Source organism: Ammodytes marinus (assembly GCF_949987685.1).
Source record: "Ammodytes marinus genome assembly, chromosome: 24".
In the NCBI taxonomy this organism is placed as follows: Eukaryota; Metazoa; Chordata; class Actinopteri; order Uranoscopiformes; family Ammodytidae; genus Ammodytes; species Ammodytes marinus.
Genome location: NC_137228.1, coordinates 9,395,822 through 9,415,701, shown reverse-complemented (window position 1 = coordinate 9,415,701; position 19,880 = coordinate 9,395,822). Strand labels below are relative to the sequence as shown.

General features: G+C 43.2%; 1 protein-coding gene across 1 annotated transcript in view; it reads right to left on the bottom strand.

Annotated features, from left to right (window-relative positions):
• nrp2a (neuropilin 2a) overlaps positions 1 to 19,880 on the bottom strand; it is an 82,896-nt gene that overhangs the window by 12,921 nt on the left and 50,095 nt on the right. The window contains exons 8-13 of the mRNA XM_080052856.1: positions 14,353 to 14,497; positions 12,081 to 12,256; positions 10,984 to 11,166; positions 10,132 to 10,276; positions 2,342 to 2,416; positions 1,683 to 1,787 (exon numbers count right to left, since the gene is read on the bottom strand). Of these exons, the coding sequence (XP_079908982.1) occupies positions 1,683 to 1,787; positions 2,342 to 2,416; positions 10,132 to 10,276; positions 10,984 to 11,166; positions 12,081 to 12,256; positions 14,353 to 14,497 (829 nt within the window). The remainder of the gene's footprint in view (positions 1 to 1,682; positions 1,788 to 2,341; positions 2,417 to 10,131; positions 10,277 to 10,983; positions 11,167 to 12,080; positions 12,257 to 14,352; positions 14,498 to 19,880) is intronic.

The following is a 19,880-nucleotide window of genomic DNA, read 5'->3' as shown; positions in this document are numbered from 1 at the left end:
TCGCCCCCAGTCAAGAATTCTGAGTTATTACAACAACACTGTCCAGTTTGTAAACGCTGCCATACTGAGAGAGTTTTGTAGAGCTGATAAGCATAATCCACTATGTGAGAACTAATTTGGCAATGGCTTGAACGACAGACATTCACTTATATGGTAAAAGTTACCCACTATAGCTTTAAGCCAATGATACAGTATATGGTGGCTAATTCCACCTTTTTCCTTGATTTGTTTCATGACCGAGATCAAGAGTTGAGGTGATCTTGGTTTGTGTGTGTGGCATTGGAGAAAGGAATCCTATAGGGGGATTAAAGAGTGATTTGATAGCAGTGAAATAACAATCCCGTGTTGGCGTGGATGTCTGACCTTTGACAGGAGAGGGGGGAAAAAAATCAAAGGCGGCCATGGCGTGTCAAAAACGGACGGGAAATGATACTCCATACATGAAAGCCGCAAACCTGACTTAATCTAAGCGAGCCTTTTTCCAATCCCGATCAAAGGAACTGCTTTGAAGCACCCTGTCAAAGATGGTTATGACCCATAAGAAAGGTCACGCTTGAGGAACGTTTATTTTTTTATTTTATGGTTGCCTTTGCCGCAAGAACATGACCCAGGTGACATCACAAATTTGACAAATCAAAAGGCTTTTTCTTTGGGTCTGGCAGGGGGCAAGCCGAAACCCTCTTGTTTAACTCTTCCCATCTGGAGAAAAAAAATGGCTCAAAACCTGATGAATTTTAAAAAACAAGGTTGTGATAACAACCCTTAGCTGTAGCCTACGCAAAAAATGATAAATAACCAGCAGGAAACCTCTTCTCTATGCTTTAAATAACACTCCAAAAGGCTGCACTTTTGATCCACGCGAGATGTCTAAAAGGGAAAAGGAATAATTATTTCTTCAAGGAGTGTCTAAGTAGATGCGGCGTCGTGAGGGATGTGCCTGGGGTAATGGAGGGGCAGTAACGGGGCAGCTGGGAATAACAGCTCATCTCGGTAGAATCCCCCCCGCTCGACACTTAATTGGAGAATGTGGGTCTTAACCCCTTTTCCCGTGGAGGACAGCACACCACACATTTTTGAACACTTCTGGGTTTGTGTGTGTGCCTGTGACATGATTCCCCTCAATTCATTTCCATCCGTGCGGCTTGCAGACAGACAGTGTCGGGAATTAGACTGCTTTCAACTTTAAGGGAATAATTTGAATCAACAATTTCAAAAAGGACAAAATGAAGATGCGCAAAGGGAGATTGACTCCATTGTAATTATAGAAAGCAGTGTCTTGTCTAGAACCCAGTGAAGTTGATGATATAAACTGCAATTGTTCTGCCAACCAAATGAATTGCAACCTTATGAGCTGCATGCATAAAAGCTCCACAGTGCTAATTTGTCTGGTATGAAATAGTATTCTTGAGTCCATTCTCTGTACTACTAAAGAGAGTGCTGGCACTACAGTGTACCATTCTGCAGTTGACAGAAACCCATGTAGCACCAAAAATAAAATGTGAAATGCCGTTAGTCAACCTGAGCCACTGTTTTGTAAGATCATACAGACACATTTGAAACAGCTTCAAAACATCTCCTTGTCCATCAAATGCTCACTGTGTAGAGAAAGAAAAGTGGCAATGCTAACCCATGGAGAAACTGAGTCATGCAGAAATCTGGGCATGACGAATGAGGACACTCACCGTGGCTGTGTAGGGACCATAGCAGTGGGGCGTTGGGGTCGTGCGTCCACCCACACAGGCCCTGGTCAAAGTCACACACGCTGTCTGAGGAGGGAGAGGTGGCTGCTAAGAATGGAGAAGGGAATAAAAGAGAGAGACAGAGAGACAGAGAGAGTCAAAGGGCAAAAAGGCGTGAGAAATTACAGTCATCTCGAATAAAAAAGCATTCAAGGCTGCCCCTACACAATGTCATCCCACCCTTTTAAAAGCCTTTCATCTTGTTTTATTACAGCTTCTTAATTAGTGTTGTCGCAATACCAACATGTTTGTGAGGATACTGGTAGCAATAGGAATTCCTATTATATTGCGATACTTACAATTATTAGTGAAAATGATGGTGATACATTTGTCAAACTAGCTGAGGCCCTTATTAGTTTCAGATTCCATAACCTATGAAATAATTTGATGAGACTGATTAGGTAAAGCCTATCATAGGACAAGGTTATATATGTCCTATTATTGGCTAATATTGTGCTCCAATAGCAAGGCATTCGCAATAAAAAATATTGAATTGAATTGAATACATTGGTAAAGCGGTATACTTTTTCAGTACCGGTTTCATACAAGACTATTCTTCATAATGCTATCCCAGGTACTTTGTTGCATTGCATTGGTCTTACCTGCAGTTGTAATAGGGGCGGTACTGGTTTCAGTGGGCATCGTTGGCGTGGCAGTATCAGCCGGCGTGGTGAGTTCTACACACACACACACACACAGACACACAAAAAAAAACACTCATTTTAAAAAGGTGGTCTAATGTATGAAGCAATCCCCTGTGACGTTTGGTTACTTTAAAAAGGGAACACATGAATCAAGACATTGTTTATTCGAGAGGGATTCATTGTATGGAGTTGCTGCACTTGGTAAGGGAGGAAGAGGGAATACAGATATGTGAGGAAGTGATATAAGCAACAGCAGGCAGAATGTAATGAGGTAGAGTGTCTTTATATACCTTCAGCTACTCCACTCTGGATTATATTCAAGGGATTTAGATAGCAAAGAAAGCTACTTTTGAAAGGTGTTGAATCGGATTTTATTTTAAACCTTTCATTGCTTTAAAAAAGTGGTTTCAAGTGGAAAAAAACAGCTAGACTTGCACAGTTGAGAGTAAAAAAAATAAATCCACCCTAATACCATATATAAAACTCACACATTTTTCACGTTTTATATTATTTGATAAATCCATACAAACGTGGGGTTTGGGTTATGACTATTACTTGGCGAAGACCTAAAAATTCTTACTGTTTATTCAGTACAGGAATACAGAAATCAGTGTGCAGCATTTTAAGGGTGAATTAAAGTGCATGTCATAGTCGGGACAGTGGGCTCAATGTCCGCAACTAATATTTTGTCTCTTGTTGGTCCAATCCCAACCAAAATGTGTCAGAGACAGGCAGAGGCAGGCACAGATAGCCCCAGAGCACCCGAATGACCCCCCCCCCTCCCCACATGCACACACACACACACACACACACACACACACACACACACACACACACGCTGACTCATGTCCACAGGCATACAGATGCACAAGCACACATGTCCTCCTGCCAAAACACAAAAAGGCTGATGGATGGATGTGTGTTACAAACTCCTCTCAACCTTGGACAGGATGATCATGCTCTGTGACTACTCACTGGCTGATAGGGAGGATAATATGTGTGTGTGTGTGTGTGTGTGTGTGTGTGTGTGTGTGTGTGTGTGTGTGTGTGTGTGTGTGTGTGTGTGTGTGTGTGTGTGTGTGTGTGTATGTGTGTGTGTGTGTGTGTGTGTGTGTGTCTGTTTGTGTGTGTGCTACCATGTGTACCTCACTATATAACTCATACACATAGAGAGAGAACACACCACAAAGACAAATATTTGATATTCCCTTCACCCTTGATATTAAGCCGTGACACTGTCTTCTTTCATAAAAGTATAAAAAAACTTGTCTGTTTGCGTCTGTATATTTCTCCTGTACAACCATCTTTAACGCCCATTAATCTCATTTTAGTTTTGTTCCATACTCTGAACTAAAAATCTCAACTTTCTAAAGCACTTGCCCTTTTCACCAGCAGTGTCTCGCCTCAATCTAAGCACACACACATCCCAGAGAATGACAAACAACACGCCAACCCCTTCAATCTGCTCATTAGAACGCGTCACAATTTGCGCATCAACAGACACATGTTGCACAGGCCGCAGTCGGAATGTGAAGTGGGAGAAAGCGGCGTGTTATTTGGAGCAGATGGGGTCGACCATTGGTGTGTTACGGGAGTTTACACACACATCTCAACCAAAAGATCCCCCAAATGCATCATGGGAAATAACTGGGCAACTTCTGTCCACATAACCTCTGCAGAAAAGTCATTATTTACAAGTCGACTTTTACATTCAAATATGTTTGGATGATATGACGCTGGCTTCTCTTTCTTATGACACCACTGGCCACTGAAATGGATAAGTGAACTCGTATGCAAGTTATATTTCATATTTCTTTTGTAAGCTTTCCATGACACGTCCCATTTAAGCCAATCCAAACAAACTCGGAATGCCTGGACGTTTTTTTGATTAATCACCACACTGCTAAACGCCTGTTAAATAGCAATACTAGAGCCTCCTAATGGTCTTTATTGCATTTAAAAGGCTACAAAGAGGAGAACAAAGGTAAACAAACCCCCGGTGTCATGCACAATTGATCGGCTTATATATAGAGGAACTTCCTGTTTTGAAACGGTCGCCACGACGGCGCTCCCAGGTGGAGAAAATGGCACACATGAAAAGGGCTCGGGCCACAGCTGGCATCGGCTGGCTTCTGACATTAACCCAACATTGTTAATGTCACGTCCTTTATGAATGCTATTAACTTCCTAATGAGACTCTTATCACTGCCGGCCCATTGGGAAGGTATAAGGCGAGGAAATCAAGCCTAAAAAAAATCTCTTTCCTCCTGCGTTTCAAATGAATACTACCATCTCTTGTTCCCCTTATTTCTTTTTCAGGCTAACTTTTGAGTCATCCGTTTAAAAGGTGGAGTCAGCGATTCTGGAGAAACCGATCGCGAGGAGATATTCACTGATAAAAAAAAAATATTTTTTGCATTCTCCTAGAATCACTGACTCCACATTTAGGTCTAATGACCAAGTGTCAAAATAAACCGTGTGCCTGCCTATTTACCTGGGTGCCAGTGTGCACACGCCAAGCGCTCCCTACATTAACACACTCCATTAAGATTCTACCCAGCTCCCCAGCACTGCATGCTTTCAAAGGTCAAGGCTTGTCACAGTGTAAATGTGCTGACCTTTTCCAGGGTGTGACATGGGAATGGGAGCAACTTGTGTGTTTGTGTGTGTGTGTGTGTGTGTGTGTGTGTGTGTGTGTGTGTGTGTGTGTGTGTGTGTGTGTGTGTGTGTGTGTGTATGTTTGTGGCTATGTGCACGAACGTATGTGACCTGCCAACCTTGCCCAGGGCCCTGTCCTTGATGTGTGTGTGTGTGCATATAGGCAAGCCTTACTGTACTGATACATGCGCAGAATAGGGGCCCGTAATGCAGGAGAAAGTCCCACTGCAGAGAAGTGTTGCCTTATATAATGTGTCTACCGCTGCAGGTGATGATGCAAGTCATCATCATCATGCACGGGATGAGATGCCAACACTTAGAACTGGACCCGGGGGGGGGGACTGCTGGCAAAGATTATGGAGATGCACACTCCCGCGTTACAAATGCACTCGTGCACACACCCATTCTTGCACTTCTATCTTTGTGAGGACACTCATTGCCATAATGCATTCCCCCTAGACGCTTACCCTAACCATGAAAACTAATTGCCTAGCCCCAACCCTTACACTAACCATTACCTAAACCTCATTCATACCTGAACCTTGAAACCTAGTGTTAAAACCTCAAACATCTCTTTTAAAAAGGCCGGTCCCAAAGTGAGAACTGAGCAAAATGCCTTCACTGTCCAAACATTTTCCGAAACCCAAATTGGTTCTCACAAAAAATAGTTGTACAAGTACACACACACACACACACACACACACACACACACACACACACACACACACACACACACACACACACACACACACACACACACACACACACACACACACACACACACACACACACACACACACACACACACACACACACACACACACACACACACACACACACACACACACACACACACACCAGGGATGGAAATTAACTTTTTTGCCTACCAGCCACTGTGGCAGGTAGATTTAAAAATCTACCAGCCACTCATCTTTTTTACCAGCCACTTTTTATACGCAATATCTTTTTTAATATATGCGTTAATGTTAAACAATACAATAGTAAGAATAGCTAATGAAAGTGTTTTTCATACAAATGTTTTCCATCAGAAGTCATTTGTACTGTAAGTAGGTGCTACCAAGGAACTGAGTTGCAAATGAAATGGTACACTCTTACTATATATGATACACAATACACGCCATCTTTATTTCAAAACATTGTATAATTGAACTCCATATATACTCTGGGTTCAATGCAACTTTTTTTCCCAACTGGACCGCTTGGCCAATAGATCCGAGTTTTACTGGCCCCTTGTATATTTTCACTGGCCCTGCAGACACCTTTTTTTCATCATTTAGTCAATAATTATAATACAGTATTGAAGTTACCTTTAGATTTCTTTTTTCTTTTTAGTTAATGATATGAAATGTTGATATTGTTTATCACTTTCTCCATATGCATTAGGGATGTGAATGTGTCGACACATTGACCGGTTTTCCACTTGCGCTCAAGTCGAATTTAAAAATAGAAATCTGAAAATCAGGGAGTTATGCCGTTTTATTAATGGGAGATGTCACCGTGTCACGTCTGGTCGTGAGCGCGCTGCAGGAGCGTCACTTCTGCAAGGTGCGTGCATGAAGTAATCAGCTACACATAAGAGTCCGGTGTGGGACCATTTTTTCACTGTTGATAAAAAACAGTGCAGTGCAAAAGATGCAGCATAATGTTAAACGCTCGTCTGAGACTATGACGTTAAATCATCTAGAAACACACGATGCCTTCGTCCGAGCAAAGCAGCGTTTCACCGTGAGATCACTAGTGAGTGCGCGAGCCACCGCACGGGGAAGAACTCTGTGGTTTGAGGCTCAAATAATAACCGGGGATATTCTCCCCGTTAGCGATACCGATGGGAAAGGCTTCCCTGTTTGTATGCGATCTGATTGTATGTCTCGAGCCTTAAATACAAAGCCATGTCGGCAAACTGACTGCGCGACTCAAGGGACTGTATGTGAGCCGAATCCCTCCGTTAGTTTCTGTTTCAGCCGACACAATTAAAATCACCTCTAAGCACGGACAGCGTTTAAATAAAGCATCTCATTTGTATTACCATTAGGGCTTTGATGCAAATACTGTAACAACGGCGGCAGCTCTGCTGCTTAAAGGAAAAGCGCAGTTTTCACTTTATTTTCAGCACCTCAACCTCTGCTGTGGGAAGAAAAAAAGGGGGCAAAGTAAGTCGATTGATTTGTCGACTTATGCCTCCACACGTTAACTCGCAGATAGTATTTCCTAGCGGAGCGGATCGCGCCGTAGTTCAGTTCGACTAGAAAGGCAAAAAGAAACTGTTGAACTGTGTAGCGCCCTGTCATCATGTTCATGACGAATGTATTAAATATGCAAATTAGATCGGACCTGACTGGAAAGTATTACCCGACACAGTGGCGGGTGAAGTGACACAATTTACACGCCAGCACGCAAATCTACCCGCATTTGGCGTGTGGCGGGTGTTAATTTCCATCCCTGACACACACACACACACCATGCAACATCCAAGGAGACACACATATATACAGAGATAAATGCTTTTGCAGGCTTGTTCTACAACATGCACAAGACACCAAAAAACGCACACACACATACGCAGGGTGGCAAAGGCCCTCGACCCTCTCCGCATAAAAGGCATTGCTCACTCCCAGAGAATCTGACTCAGCAATATGTCAGAGAAGGGCAAAAAAAAAAATCTTTTCAATTATGTAGAAAGCCTTTCTGTAAATCTCCACTTGGCAGTCGTAAAGGCGCGCATGCACATACACACCAATGATTGCAGTGCATGCGCGTTCACACACACATACGCCCCAAAAAATTACGAGGAAGACAAATAGGCATTGTTGGATGTTCGGTTGGGTGGGGTTAAGTGCTCGGATCAAGGGATCATCCACACACACACACACACACACACACACACACACACACACACACACACACACACACACACACACACACACACACACACACACACACACACACACACACACACGGAAGCTTTCTCTACAGGATGTGACAGTGACAAACAGCACAATAAGTACAAAACTGTGATGAGTCTGTCATTATTTTATACCGACCAATATTTAAGGAGGTTTTGAACAGTGTGGAAGCTAAGTGCCTGGGGGTTTACATTGAAGGTGTGTATGTGCATGTGTGTGTGCAGTGCACTCTATAGTACAGTTCTCCTAGGACTACAATTCCTGGAAAAGGGGAGAGGTGGTATTATGCTTTCTTTTTTTTCTTTTAACAGATTAGGCACTAAAATTTCTATCCGGAGCTCATGAATTTTTCATATTTTGAGCATGTGTATCAGAAGGAAAAAAACTGTCACGTAGAGTGGCTCTTTGTGTGTGTGTGTGTGTGTGTGTGTGTTTGTGTGTGTTTGTGTGTAAGTATGGAAAAGAGGTGCGCGGGTGATGAGCAACAGAGGAGGAGGAGAGGAGAGGAAAGGAGGCATGGCAACCAAAAAAGAGAAAGGAACAAAAACATCTCCGGACCCACGCACTGCGCCTCGGGGAGGGAAAAGAGAGAACTGCTACCATGTGTATGGGCTGCTAGGTTTAGACTGCACTGAGTACCATTTGGGATAAAAAATTGAAAAGAAATGTGTCCACTTCTGCAGCCTGAATTGTATAAAAGAGGAGAAATTCACAACACAACAGAAAGAAGTACATCATTTGAGTGTAAGGGGAAGTGAATGATTTACAGCATATGTCAGCAGTAGTTAGCCATTCCAGCTGAGCTCTGGAGGCCTGTGTACAATGTGTATTCATTTCGCCTCAATCTGGGCTGCTGCGTTCCTCCCACAGGTCACTTGTCAATCAAAACGGTAAATGCAAAAATACTTTGTTTCCTGTTTGGGAGGAAGAAAAGGCGGGGCTAGATAGATACCAGCTGGTAAGAGCAGCCAAAGCATTCGCCTGTTACGTTAACAAAAGCACATGTCTATTCCAATCGTTTCCAGAGATTTTTATGACCAATTTTAGAAATAAAAAACGCAACAAAGACATTTTATATCTACAGTAGGCTATGTGGCAATATATCTTTGAAAGTGCTGCCCTATTCGATACACGCGCTGCTTTATTGAACTCACATTTATATTGTGGACTGCTACTACGTGTGCTTAAGATGGCGAGGCAGGTGGACCTCTGAACGTCTTTGAATGTGCATTACTCTGTCCGCTCAAGTGGTAAAGCCATAATGATGATGGTGCGCTCTTCTTAATATTTCATCTCTCTTCAACTAGAGAGAGCACTGCACTTCATCAGCACTTATAAAAAGCGCGCACGCACACACACACACACACACACACACAAACACACACACAAATCACCTCGATGAAGGCATTTAGAGCGCTGTGACTACAATGGTGTGTATGTGTTTGTGTGAGAATGTAAGCAGTCTGGAGAGTTTTCATGTCTTTCCTTCTACGGTTGTGTTTGGTGTATGTTTGTGTCTGTGTGTGCGTGTGTGTGTGCTTGTGTATGTAAGTGCATGGTGTGCTGTACAGCTCTGTCATCCTGTCCAACTCACTGAAGGAGTGGTAAACAGTGAGAGTCCATATGTGTGCCAGCGCTGATGAGTGTGTGTTTGTGTGTTTCCTCAACACTAGCTGACATCTGGAAAACAGACCTAGCTAGGGGAAATGAATAACCCAATGCTCACTCACTCTCTCTCTCTCTCTTTCTCTCTCTCTCTCTGAGGAGGCATTCCTTCAGTCCAGACCCTGTCCACTCCCCTGCTGAAGCAAAGCACTTGTTGTAGAACGCTTATAGAATAGTCACACTTTCCAGGTAAAAAAAAAATAAAAAATCGCCACCATTTGCAGAGAAACTCTCACTGTGCTATCATTTCTCTCCCTCTCTAGGCCAAATCCTGGGTTGTCTCTTTTCACCTCTGGCAGACTTTAATGACTCTCATGCATATCTAATGTGAGTGAGCCCGCGCTTGGCTTGGTGTGAGCCGCCTGCCCGCCCTCCCTCCCTCAAGGTCCATTCACTTTCTGGTTAAGATCCCCCGGAGTTCATTACAAATCATTCAGCCTGGAATGGAGGTGGTTGTAGGCAGGTGCAAATTATCATAATATAAGAAGCTAGTTATCCTACCTGGAAGGTCACAGCCCAGTATCTCCAGTCTCATGCCGATGCCAGCCGGAGACCACCTCTCTGGGTAGAGCCGGACAAACTGAGCCACTGTCTCTTCGAAAGTTCTCAGCTCCGGCGTGTCATAGTGCGTGTTCCCCTCGAAAATCTGTACGGAAAATACACAGTAATGGGAAATGTCAAAAACACAAGGGGTGTAACAATAGATATATGGATATATATCCAATCATTGGGGCGAAAGAGGGGATTGTTGAATCGATGCAACAGCTCAAACATCGATTAATATCAATATACTGTATATAACCATATTCATTTCTCTTGTTGCAAAGTTTAATTTAATTCTTTAAGTTTTTGTACACTTTAACTTGACAGGAGTAGGGGGTGTGTGTCTTTGTCTCTCTGTGTGTTGGGGGGAGGGTTTTTATTTTATTTTTATTTTTTTAAATATATTTTTGGGGCATTTTTATGCTTTATTGATAGTGCAGAGAGACAGAGGTGAAATGGGGCAGAGAGGGGAGTGACATGCAGAGAACGACCGCGGGCGGGAATCGAACCCGGGTCTGCTGCTGGGCCCGGCGCAGGGGGGGACGGGACGGGACGGGACGCCCTACCAACTGAGCTAAGGGCGCCCCCGGGGATCTGTCTTTAATATACACTTTGATTTTGACAATCTCCCTGCATGTCTGTGTGTGTGACACTATTGTGTTTTTTGGTTGGTATAAAATGATAAATGTAACAGGTTGTGTTCAACTGGCATATGCTGTAGTTTCATATCAAGTCGTATCGCGAAACCAGACGATTTACTATAGCAAAAACACAAACACATCATTTTCCCATCTAACTCCCTTAACCCACCTTAGGCATACTGGTCTTGGTGTCCATGATGAAGCTCCATTGTTTGGCGTTGAGGCTGTGAGCCACTTTGTACTTCCTGACAAAGGCCCGGTTGTCTGTGGTGGTGGCCCCGCTGCCGGCCTCTCCTCCCCGCGCTCCCTGGGTGATGACTCCCCGCACCGTCTTGGCCAAGCCCAGGTCAACCTGTTAGATAGATTTACTATTAGATTCAAGAGATTCAAGATGCTTTATTTGTATTTTGTCATTTTTTTTACTGGCAATGAAAATTCTTAAGTCCCCTGGCTTGTCTTAACAATGCAATATAGAAGAAGGAAATGTATAAATGTATAATTGGTCTCTCGAGGATAAATAAAAGTTAAATGAAATGAAATGAAAATAATAGAAAAACACACAAGTGAAGAGAGCAACACCTGAGACACAAATAAAGTAGTGCAAGGACACAGTGCAGATAAAAAGTGTAGAGATAAGGTGCACCATATAAATATAAAGTAGAATGGAAAACTTCACGCTCAACCGCACACTCGGTTACGTTTAGTTGCTTCTTGTTCCAGCTCGTTGGAAAGACAATAGATAAAAACCAGTATTTACAGGTGCTACCTGTCACGTATACAAACATGACATTTTTTTTTCCTGTGCAAGGAACAACAGTTTACCTGAACAAAAGGTGCTATACTACACTCTAAGCATGTCTAGCACATATTATAAAATGCACGATTGGAACAATTGATTTGATTGATTTCATTCCCATTAGTGTCCCCATTTATCTTCTATGATTCTATGCTAAATGAATGCACTTTTTTTTTTTACACAAGTATGAACATAGTATTTTATTATTGGGTGACATCATCTGGAAATGTACAGACTCACCATGTGTTCCAAATCACATCATTTTTCCTATTACTAAACTACATACTAAAGCATGCTGGTGTCCGTACTGCTAAATGCTATTGGATTCGGGTATTTTTTGGCATACTGTACATTTGACATGCATGTATTGGGGACATACTAAATCTTTTTTCTGGCATACTAAATAGCACAGAAGTATGGGAAGTATTGGAACATAGGGAAAATGTAAAAGCAAATGTAATATAACGTACCTGGAGCCATTCCTCTCCGACCAGGGGCTGTGCTGGTGCGGGGAACCAGCCAGAGCGACTTGCAACCAGGCGGGCGTTCCCTGGACTCCACACCATGTCCCTGCTGGAGGAGGCTGAGATCTGGGCGTCTGGGAGCATGCCAGAGAGCAGGCCCTGGAGCTCGGAGCACGGGGCATCTGGAGCAGTGGAAAGAATGCACATGTGGCTTTAAAGGAGTAGTTCAACATTTTTTTTTATTTTTTTTTTAGCTTTTTGCCTCTACTCTCCGGCTCAAGAAAGAGGTGACAGAAAAACGTTCCTGTAACTGTACGTGCATTTTTTAATTGATATAGAAATGGGCAAAGGTCGCTCATCCAGGTTAGCTTAGCTCGAAATACTGGTAGGGCAGCAGGTTAAACGATAACACTTTACAATATCATTTAACACTCCTGTGTGTGCTTGTTGGGTCTTGTTTATTTACCACGTTATGTTGCGTTCTATTTTTTTTTTACACTTTATATTAAATAACAACTAAATACATACTGGAAGGACACCAGGAAGTGCCAGTGATGGTCAGGTATGTTTTTTGATTCTACATTTTTTTTAAACTATTCCTTTAAACCTTCACCTTGGGAGAGTTGACGGTTGGAGAGCTCTCTGTGACAAAGCTAACATTGACTACTAGCGCCCCCGCTACACACACTGTCCCACTTGGGAGCTGTTAAGCTTGACCGCAGCATTGCACTAGTGGCGAAGCTAAAGCATTAAGAGTTTAGACTGGAGAGGAGGGAAATAATTGTGTGGTGCAGCGCTATTCATGTCCACTTTAAAATCATCTAACCAATTATGCGTACATTTGCATCTCTTTAGAAAAACTAAAATCTTGATGTTGGATAAAGCCAGAGTTAAAATCTCTTATTTCTCTTATATGTTTGCAACAAACAATGTTTTTCACAGAATTTCTTTTTATCCAGCCTTTTTTTCACTTTATAAATCAAAGAATACTATATACAGATTTTAAAAAATGCATTTATTCAGCATGTTTTCAAGAAGAAAATGTATCTTAAATCAGACAATAAACGTGTCGCCTTAAGTTTGCTTTTGAATGGACCACCCTTCTCTGCCTTCACATCTCACAGACTCACACACACATTTTCTTGTAAATGTGTAAATTATTTCACTGTGAGTGTCTTTATATTCTATGCTTTCACTGTGCATGGATTCTTTGAACTAGGAACTGGGGGAAAAGTAGCTATGTACACTACACGTAAAAGCTCTCGGAAAATGAAAGTCATTCGGATTTGGATGAGCGGGTTCTAGCATTGAGAGCCACTCGCTGAGGGAGTATGCGAGAGGGAGAAATGAGGCTTAGGGGGATGAGAGAGGGGGTATTATACGCTGAGCCGGAGAGGCAGAGAGGTGGAGAGAGTGAAGAAAAAGAGAGGAATAGGAGGAGAGAAAGCGAGAGAGAAAAGGCAGGAGGACGGCCGGGAGACGGGGAGATGTTAGTTGTGCTGACGGTTTAAGAGTACACAGATCAAAGTTTCATGCAGTTATGTCACTGCAAAAGCAGGAGGTGTGAATAATGGATACAAGGCACAGGAAGTGTGTATCTGTGTGTCTGTATGTGTGTGTATGTGTGTGTTGTGTGTGTGTGTGTGTGTATACGGTGTGTGCTGCTGGGTGGCGTCTGTGTACATTTCAAAGGATGCGCCTGCTTTTGAGGTCAACTGCTATATTTAGAAAGTGCCCTGACTCCCTCTGTATGTGTGTGTGTGTGTGTGTGTGTGTGTGTGTGTGTGTGTGTGTGTGTGTGTGGATGTACCTGCGCTGTACGAGCTAATAGTTTATTTCAATAGCAGCTGTTGAGGCCGCAGCGAATCAAAGTTTCCGATGTAAGAAAGGCGAGCGGCAGGGGGAGCATGAATGATTGATCGGCGCTCGTTTTTTTCTCGATACAGAGCAAAGAGGAAACATCAGAAGAGAATCTAAAAACCATGAGAGGGAAGGGGGGTCTGTGTGTGTGTGTGTGTGTGTGTGTCTGCATGTGGGTATGTTGGAGTCAGGAAGGGCTAGTACAGAGGAGAAGCAGGAGAGGGGAATGACTGTGGTAGTGCTGGAAGGAAGAAGAGAGTAAAAGTTTCCTTAAATAAGCTTGAGGTATGCGTGTTTAAAAGATAGTAGGGGAGACAGAAATCTATTTGTGAGCCATTGAGTGTGAGTGTTGCTGTGTCTTTAAAAGGGACATATTATGCACACACACACACACACACACACACACACACACACACACCTGTAATCTGGCATCCGTAGAGCTCAAAGCGCAGGGCAATGCCGTTCTTCCAAGTCTGCGGCCGGATGCGAACAAAGCGGGCCAACACGGGCTGTGGGACCCGGTTCAGAACCACCTCCGCTGGGTCTGTGTTGGCGTGGAAAATCTGATGGGAAAAACACACACACACAAGACAAAAGGTTGGTACAACATGTCACGAGGGAGATGGAACTGGTCTTGCCGGAATGAGTCTTATCTCCCTGTTTCTGTCACACACACACACACACACACACACACACACACACACACTATACATCTTGCTATACACCCACCCGCAGTGCAGGGTTACGCTCGGCTACGAACACACACACAACACACACACACACACACACACACACACACACACACACACACACACACACACACACACACACACACACACACACACACACACACACACACACACACACACACACACACACACACACACACACACACACACACACACACACACACACACACACAGTGGCAGGGGCCGGACAAAGCGGAGACAACCCAAACACGGATCCAATGTCACCATCCCCAGCTGTCGATGTGTTTTGGGGTCAAAGGTTCGCCGCTGGGAGGCTGGGAAAGCCCGACTAAGGGATGATGGTATCTCTCTCTCTCTCTCTCTCTGTCTCTCTCTCTCCTTCACTCTCACACAGACAAGCACTGCTGGCTCGCCCATACTGCTCCATGCTATCAAGCTGTGGGAGACATGACCTGACACGACCAAGCCGTCACATTCAGGAGGGGAAGTGTGTGTCCAGGTGGGCAGGATGTGTGAGTGAAATTAACTTCCCAAGGCCCTATCCGCTCCAAAGCACCAAAACATTCACCTCTCCTCTGTACACTCCTCTCATTCCATTAGCTATTTGAGCAGTGGGGCGTGTGGCAGCTAAGGGGTTAAAGAGGCAAATGTAACCAGGGTGGTCCAGTTACTTCCTGTTTTGGGCAGGGAAAAAAAGCGCTCCATGATGCTTTCAATGACAGACGTGTGTCTTCCATTTCTTTGCTTTTTGTGGCAGGTTTCAAGGTATCTTTATTATCCCGAGGGGCAATTTGTTGTACAGCCAGCAGTAGAGAAAGATGGCAAACATATAACATATAAGACAACAAATAACACAAGCAGATCACATATTTACATGTGGTCATAAATATGAAAAAGTTAGGACCACTCAAATTTCAAACTCAAACTGTCTGCCCTAGACTTTTGGTAGGAAAACTGCGTATATTTGAGTCAATCCATTATCTTTTGTTGTGATAACTTCTGAACAAAAAAATAAAAATTATAAATGTTATTTTTTTGTTGCGGCAAAAAGTGTTGCCGCACCACTTTTTGGAATTCTTAGTAAAACTCAAAACTTGAGGTTACATTATACTGTATACATTAGAATGATAAGTTATGTCCACAAAATATAATGTGGCTCAATTGTAGGCGGTATTCCTTAAAACTTAGTTTGAGTTGGCCTCAAAACTAAAAAAATCTAATGAAGACAGATGCCTTGGAAATTGAAAGTTTTCACAACTTTTTTCATTTTTGTACAGCGTTCTTTGTTTTTGTGGCATCCCAAAACCACAATTCCCAACTGGTAATTACAACACAACTAGCTCTTCCCACTTGGTCGCCTCCGCTCTCTTTCTGTCATTACCACATCCCTCTGAAATAATTCATCTCAACGGCTCCATTTTTAACTTAAAATTTCCTCTTTTGCACACAAAAGACACAGGAAAACCACAAGAACCCACACACACGCACACGCGCACACACACACACACACACACACACACACACACACACACACACACACACACACACACACACACACACACACACACACACACACACACACACACACACACACACACACACACACACACAAGCAGAAGAAGCGTCTTTTAAATGACTGAGAGACTGTTAAGTGTCATTCACTCTATCTTGTCTGTGGTTGGCTGAGCAGAGAGTGCCAAACCACACATAGAATAATCCCAGGCCAGAGAAACACAATGCAAAAGATGGTGAGACAAGCAGCCAAATTAAAGATGAAAGACATCCTTTCTTTTAAAAAGGCTCCTACATGATTTCTCTCTTTACTCTGATGCGAGCACAGCGCGATCAAACCCTTGAGCATGCTCCCACTGCCTTAAAAATTTGATTGATTTGTTTTTCCCCATTACAAGTGATTAACAGTCTAGGTTTTCAGCTAAAAATATCCCTGGTTTAAAGTGTAAAAAAAAAAATCCCCTATCTTGCACACAGGTCTCCAGAAAATGATATGATATTCACAAACAATTCCATAGCGGGGAATAAATGAGTGGTATGAATTCCAAACCTTACTCAAAGGTTTTTTTATTTGATTATGGGCTATGGCCCTGATTTAATCAAGTGTCGGTGCTGACACTGGTAATACAAAGCGGGCGTGGAGTGTTTGCACAGATAAGGAAGGTCTATCTATGGCTGTATCGCGGTTAGATAGACAGGATAGGCTTGTGTTTACCTAAGAGGCCAAACGGTGGGCTCTTATGGGGGTTATGTAAACGCACCACGCACAGTCACACACAAGGGCAAGTGTGCTATGGAGGGGGACTTGCCTTTACAATAACCCATCTTTTTTTTGCCGCTCCCAGTTATATTCGGGAAAAACAAAGTACAAGGGAGGAAAGACAGAAAAAAAACTGAAAATGACTGCGGGGATGAAGAGAGTCCTCAGAAGGATAGTTAAAAACAGATGGAGAGAGAGAGAGAGAGAGAGACAGAAGAGGTTGAATGCAGGGCAGCAGATAGAACTGAGAGAGAGAGAGAGAGATATGGGAGTGGAGAGAGGAGTGGTGCTGAGTAGGAAGGAAGGAACAAGTGAACAGATTCATCACTCACTGGAACAGGAAATACCTCCGTAGTATTTAGAGAATCCAAGATTTTGATCATTAAAAAAAGTCAAACAATTCCAATTCCTTTTAAATGTGGCATGATTAAGGTCACATTACATTACGCAGTGGTTGAGAGTTCTGAAATATGAAATATTCTTCCAATAGTACCCCAACTTCCCAGAAATGTCTTGTTTTATGTATCCGATCTTTTATCGCGTTTAAATAACTTTGTCCTTTTCTGACAATGATTTGACAAATTAGGGCCGATGTCATTTACAGGAGTTCTGTCGTCACTTTTATAGCATCTTAAAAACGGACACATTTTCCCCTTTATCTTTCAGTGGAAACAAACTTAAAGAGAGGAGAAAGAGAAAGAAGGGAGACAAAGACGAGTTGTCAATGGACTCTTGGCCCTTTTATCTGTCTCCTCCACTTCCTCTCCCACTGTTTGTCCGGTACCTGAAGGGGTCACTCATTGACCCCTGCTCCATTACTGCCAAGGTTAAAGATCAATGGCCCTAGGAGGCAGATGGTTGCTCATTGACTAACTTGTTGATAGCGTGGCTACTTTTTCACTAACAAGGAATGCCAAGCGGACATGAATTGGACGGCATGTTATCCTGTTTTAGATAGATAGATAGATAGATAGATAGATAGATAGATAGATAGATAGATAGATAGATAGATAGATAGATAGATAGATAGATAGATAGATAGATAGATAGATAGATAGATAGATAGATAGATAGATAGATAGATAGATAGATAGATAGATAGATAGATAGATAGATAGATAGATAGATTCGGGTATCCAGTAGCTCAAGTAAGTCAACAGACAGCACATGACTAACAATAGAAGCCAATACAAAGTGAGCGATATTGCACATGATTAAAATTGCATATGAACAATGGGCAAGGGGCAGGGCTGCTAGTCTGTCTGTTGTTGGGGCCACCTCTGAAATCTGCCTGACGACTGTGGAGTGTTTTTCTACTTTGTGTCTGTGAGGTGGAGCTGAATAATTAACGTAGTCATGTTGTGTTTCCTAGTGTGTCATGAAAATATAACGAAGGCCTGGCGCGTAGCCCACTCTCTCCCCCCTCCCCACACACACACACACACATTTATTTTTTCCACATAGCAACGGTCAGACACAGTTCGTGTGTGGACATTGGCGAGACACACAGACAGCCACCACGGACTGGTATTTAACTATTGATAACCTTCTCCAGAGAATGAGGTCACTGTTGGAATCCACGTTTTATAGTAAAAGCAACCTGATCTCTCTACATCCCAAAGCCCTAGACTCTAGAAATAAAAGTAGAAAAAGAATCTGGTGTGTGCATCCTAAACAGGGCCAACATGTCACTGTCTGGGGCGTCATTAAAGCGACTAACATCTTGATCCATGTGAAATGAGGTGTGGATGGGTGTGTGTTCATTGTGGTCTTGATTCATTTAACAGAGGATTTTTTCTATTTTTCTGGCACCATGTCTCCTTCCTTTGCAATTGCTTCTAGCTGATGATGGCACCGCGGGGAGATGCTGGGCCAGCTCTGCACAAGACATTACTTTCCCTGTTGTTCCCCTGTAACCCTCTGTCTCTTTCTCTGTCCATTAAAATTGTCAATCTTGTCTTCTTGCTCTAGCGAATCCCTCAATCTTTCTCTCTCTCTCTCTAGCTCCCACCACCATCTCCCTCTCTCGTTCTTGGTATGAAAATGTTGACAGTATGAACTGGTGGTTCCAGCTGGCCGCTCTCTCCACTACTGGCTATGTGTGTGTGTGTGTGTGTGTGTGTGTGTGTGTGCTTGTACGCTAAAGGTGAACCAGTGATCCTTAAACCTTGTCTTACACCATCTTATGTCAACGTCTCGCCCTGTGTGCTTAGCGTTACCAGTCGTTTTACCAGTCGGCATGTGCGCATGTGTATTTCTTTTATCTCTATATATGCAGCATTGTGTTTTGATTTTTTGCGTTAGCTTGAAAGCGCGAGGAACTTTACAAACAACGCTTGCATGTGGGAGTGTGACACTGTGATGGAGGAGCGGGCTGATATGCTGTGTGGGCTTTTTTCCTCCCTCTCCCAGGTTAGTGTGTGTGTGTGTGTGTGTGTGTGTGTGTGTGTGTGTGTGTGTGTGTGTGTGTGTGTACGAACAGATTTAGCACTGCCTCACAATGCTTCTCAGCAGCACAATGCTTGGTTAGCACTGGGTCTGATGGGATTTTCCTCCCAGTCGGATGACAGTGTGTGTGTCTTAAATGCTAATTTGTTTGGGTGCACATTGTTTGTAAAAAAAAAATCCCTGGTTTGTTTCTATGTGCAAGTGTGTGTGTGTGTGTGTGTGTGTGTGTGTGTGTGTGTGTGTGTGTGTGTGTGTGAGAGATGTGTAATTCCTAAGTGTGCCGACGTCTCATCAAGTAATGAGGCGCATATGTGAGTAGTGCGAAGGAGAATTAGCAAGTCACATGGGGTGTCAAAGTGAAAATGTGTCGGACTCGGAAGGCAGAAAATTAATCCAAAATAAGACAGACACACACACACACACACACACATACACACACACACAGCCTGTTTGCTGGTGTGATTGCTGGGGGGGGGGTGTGATTGCAATCTGTTGTGTTTTTTTCTTTCTCTGCAG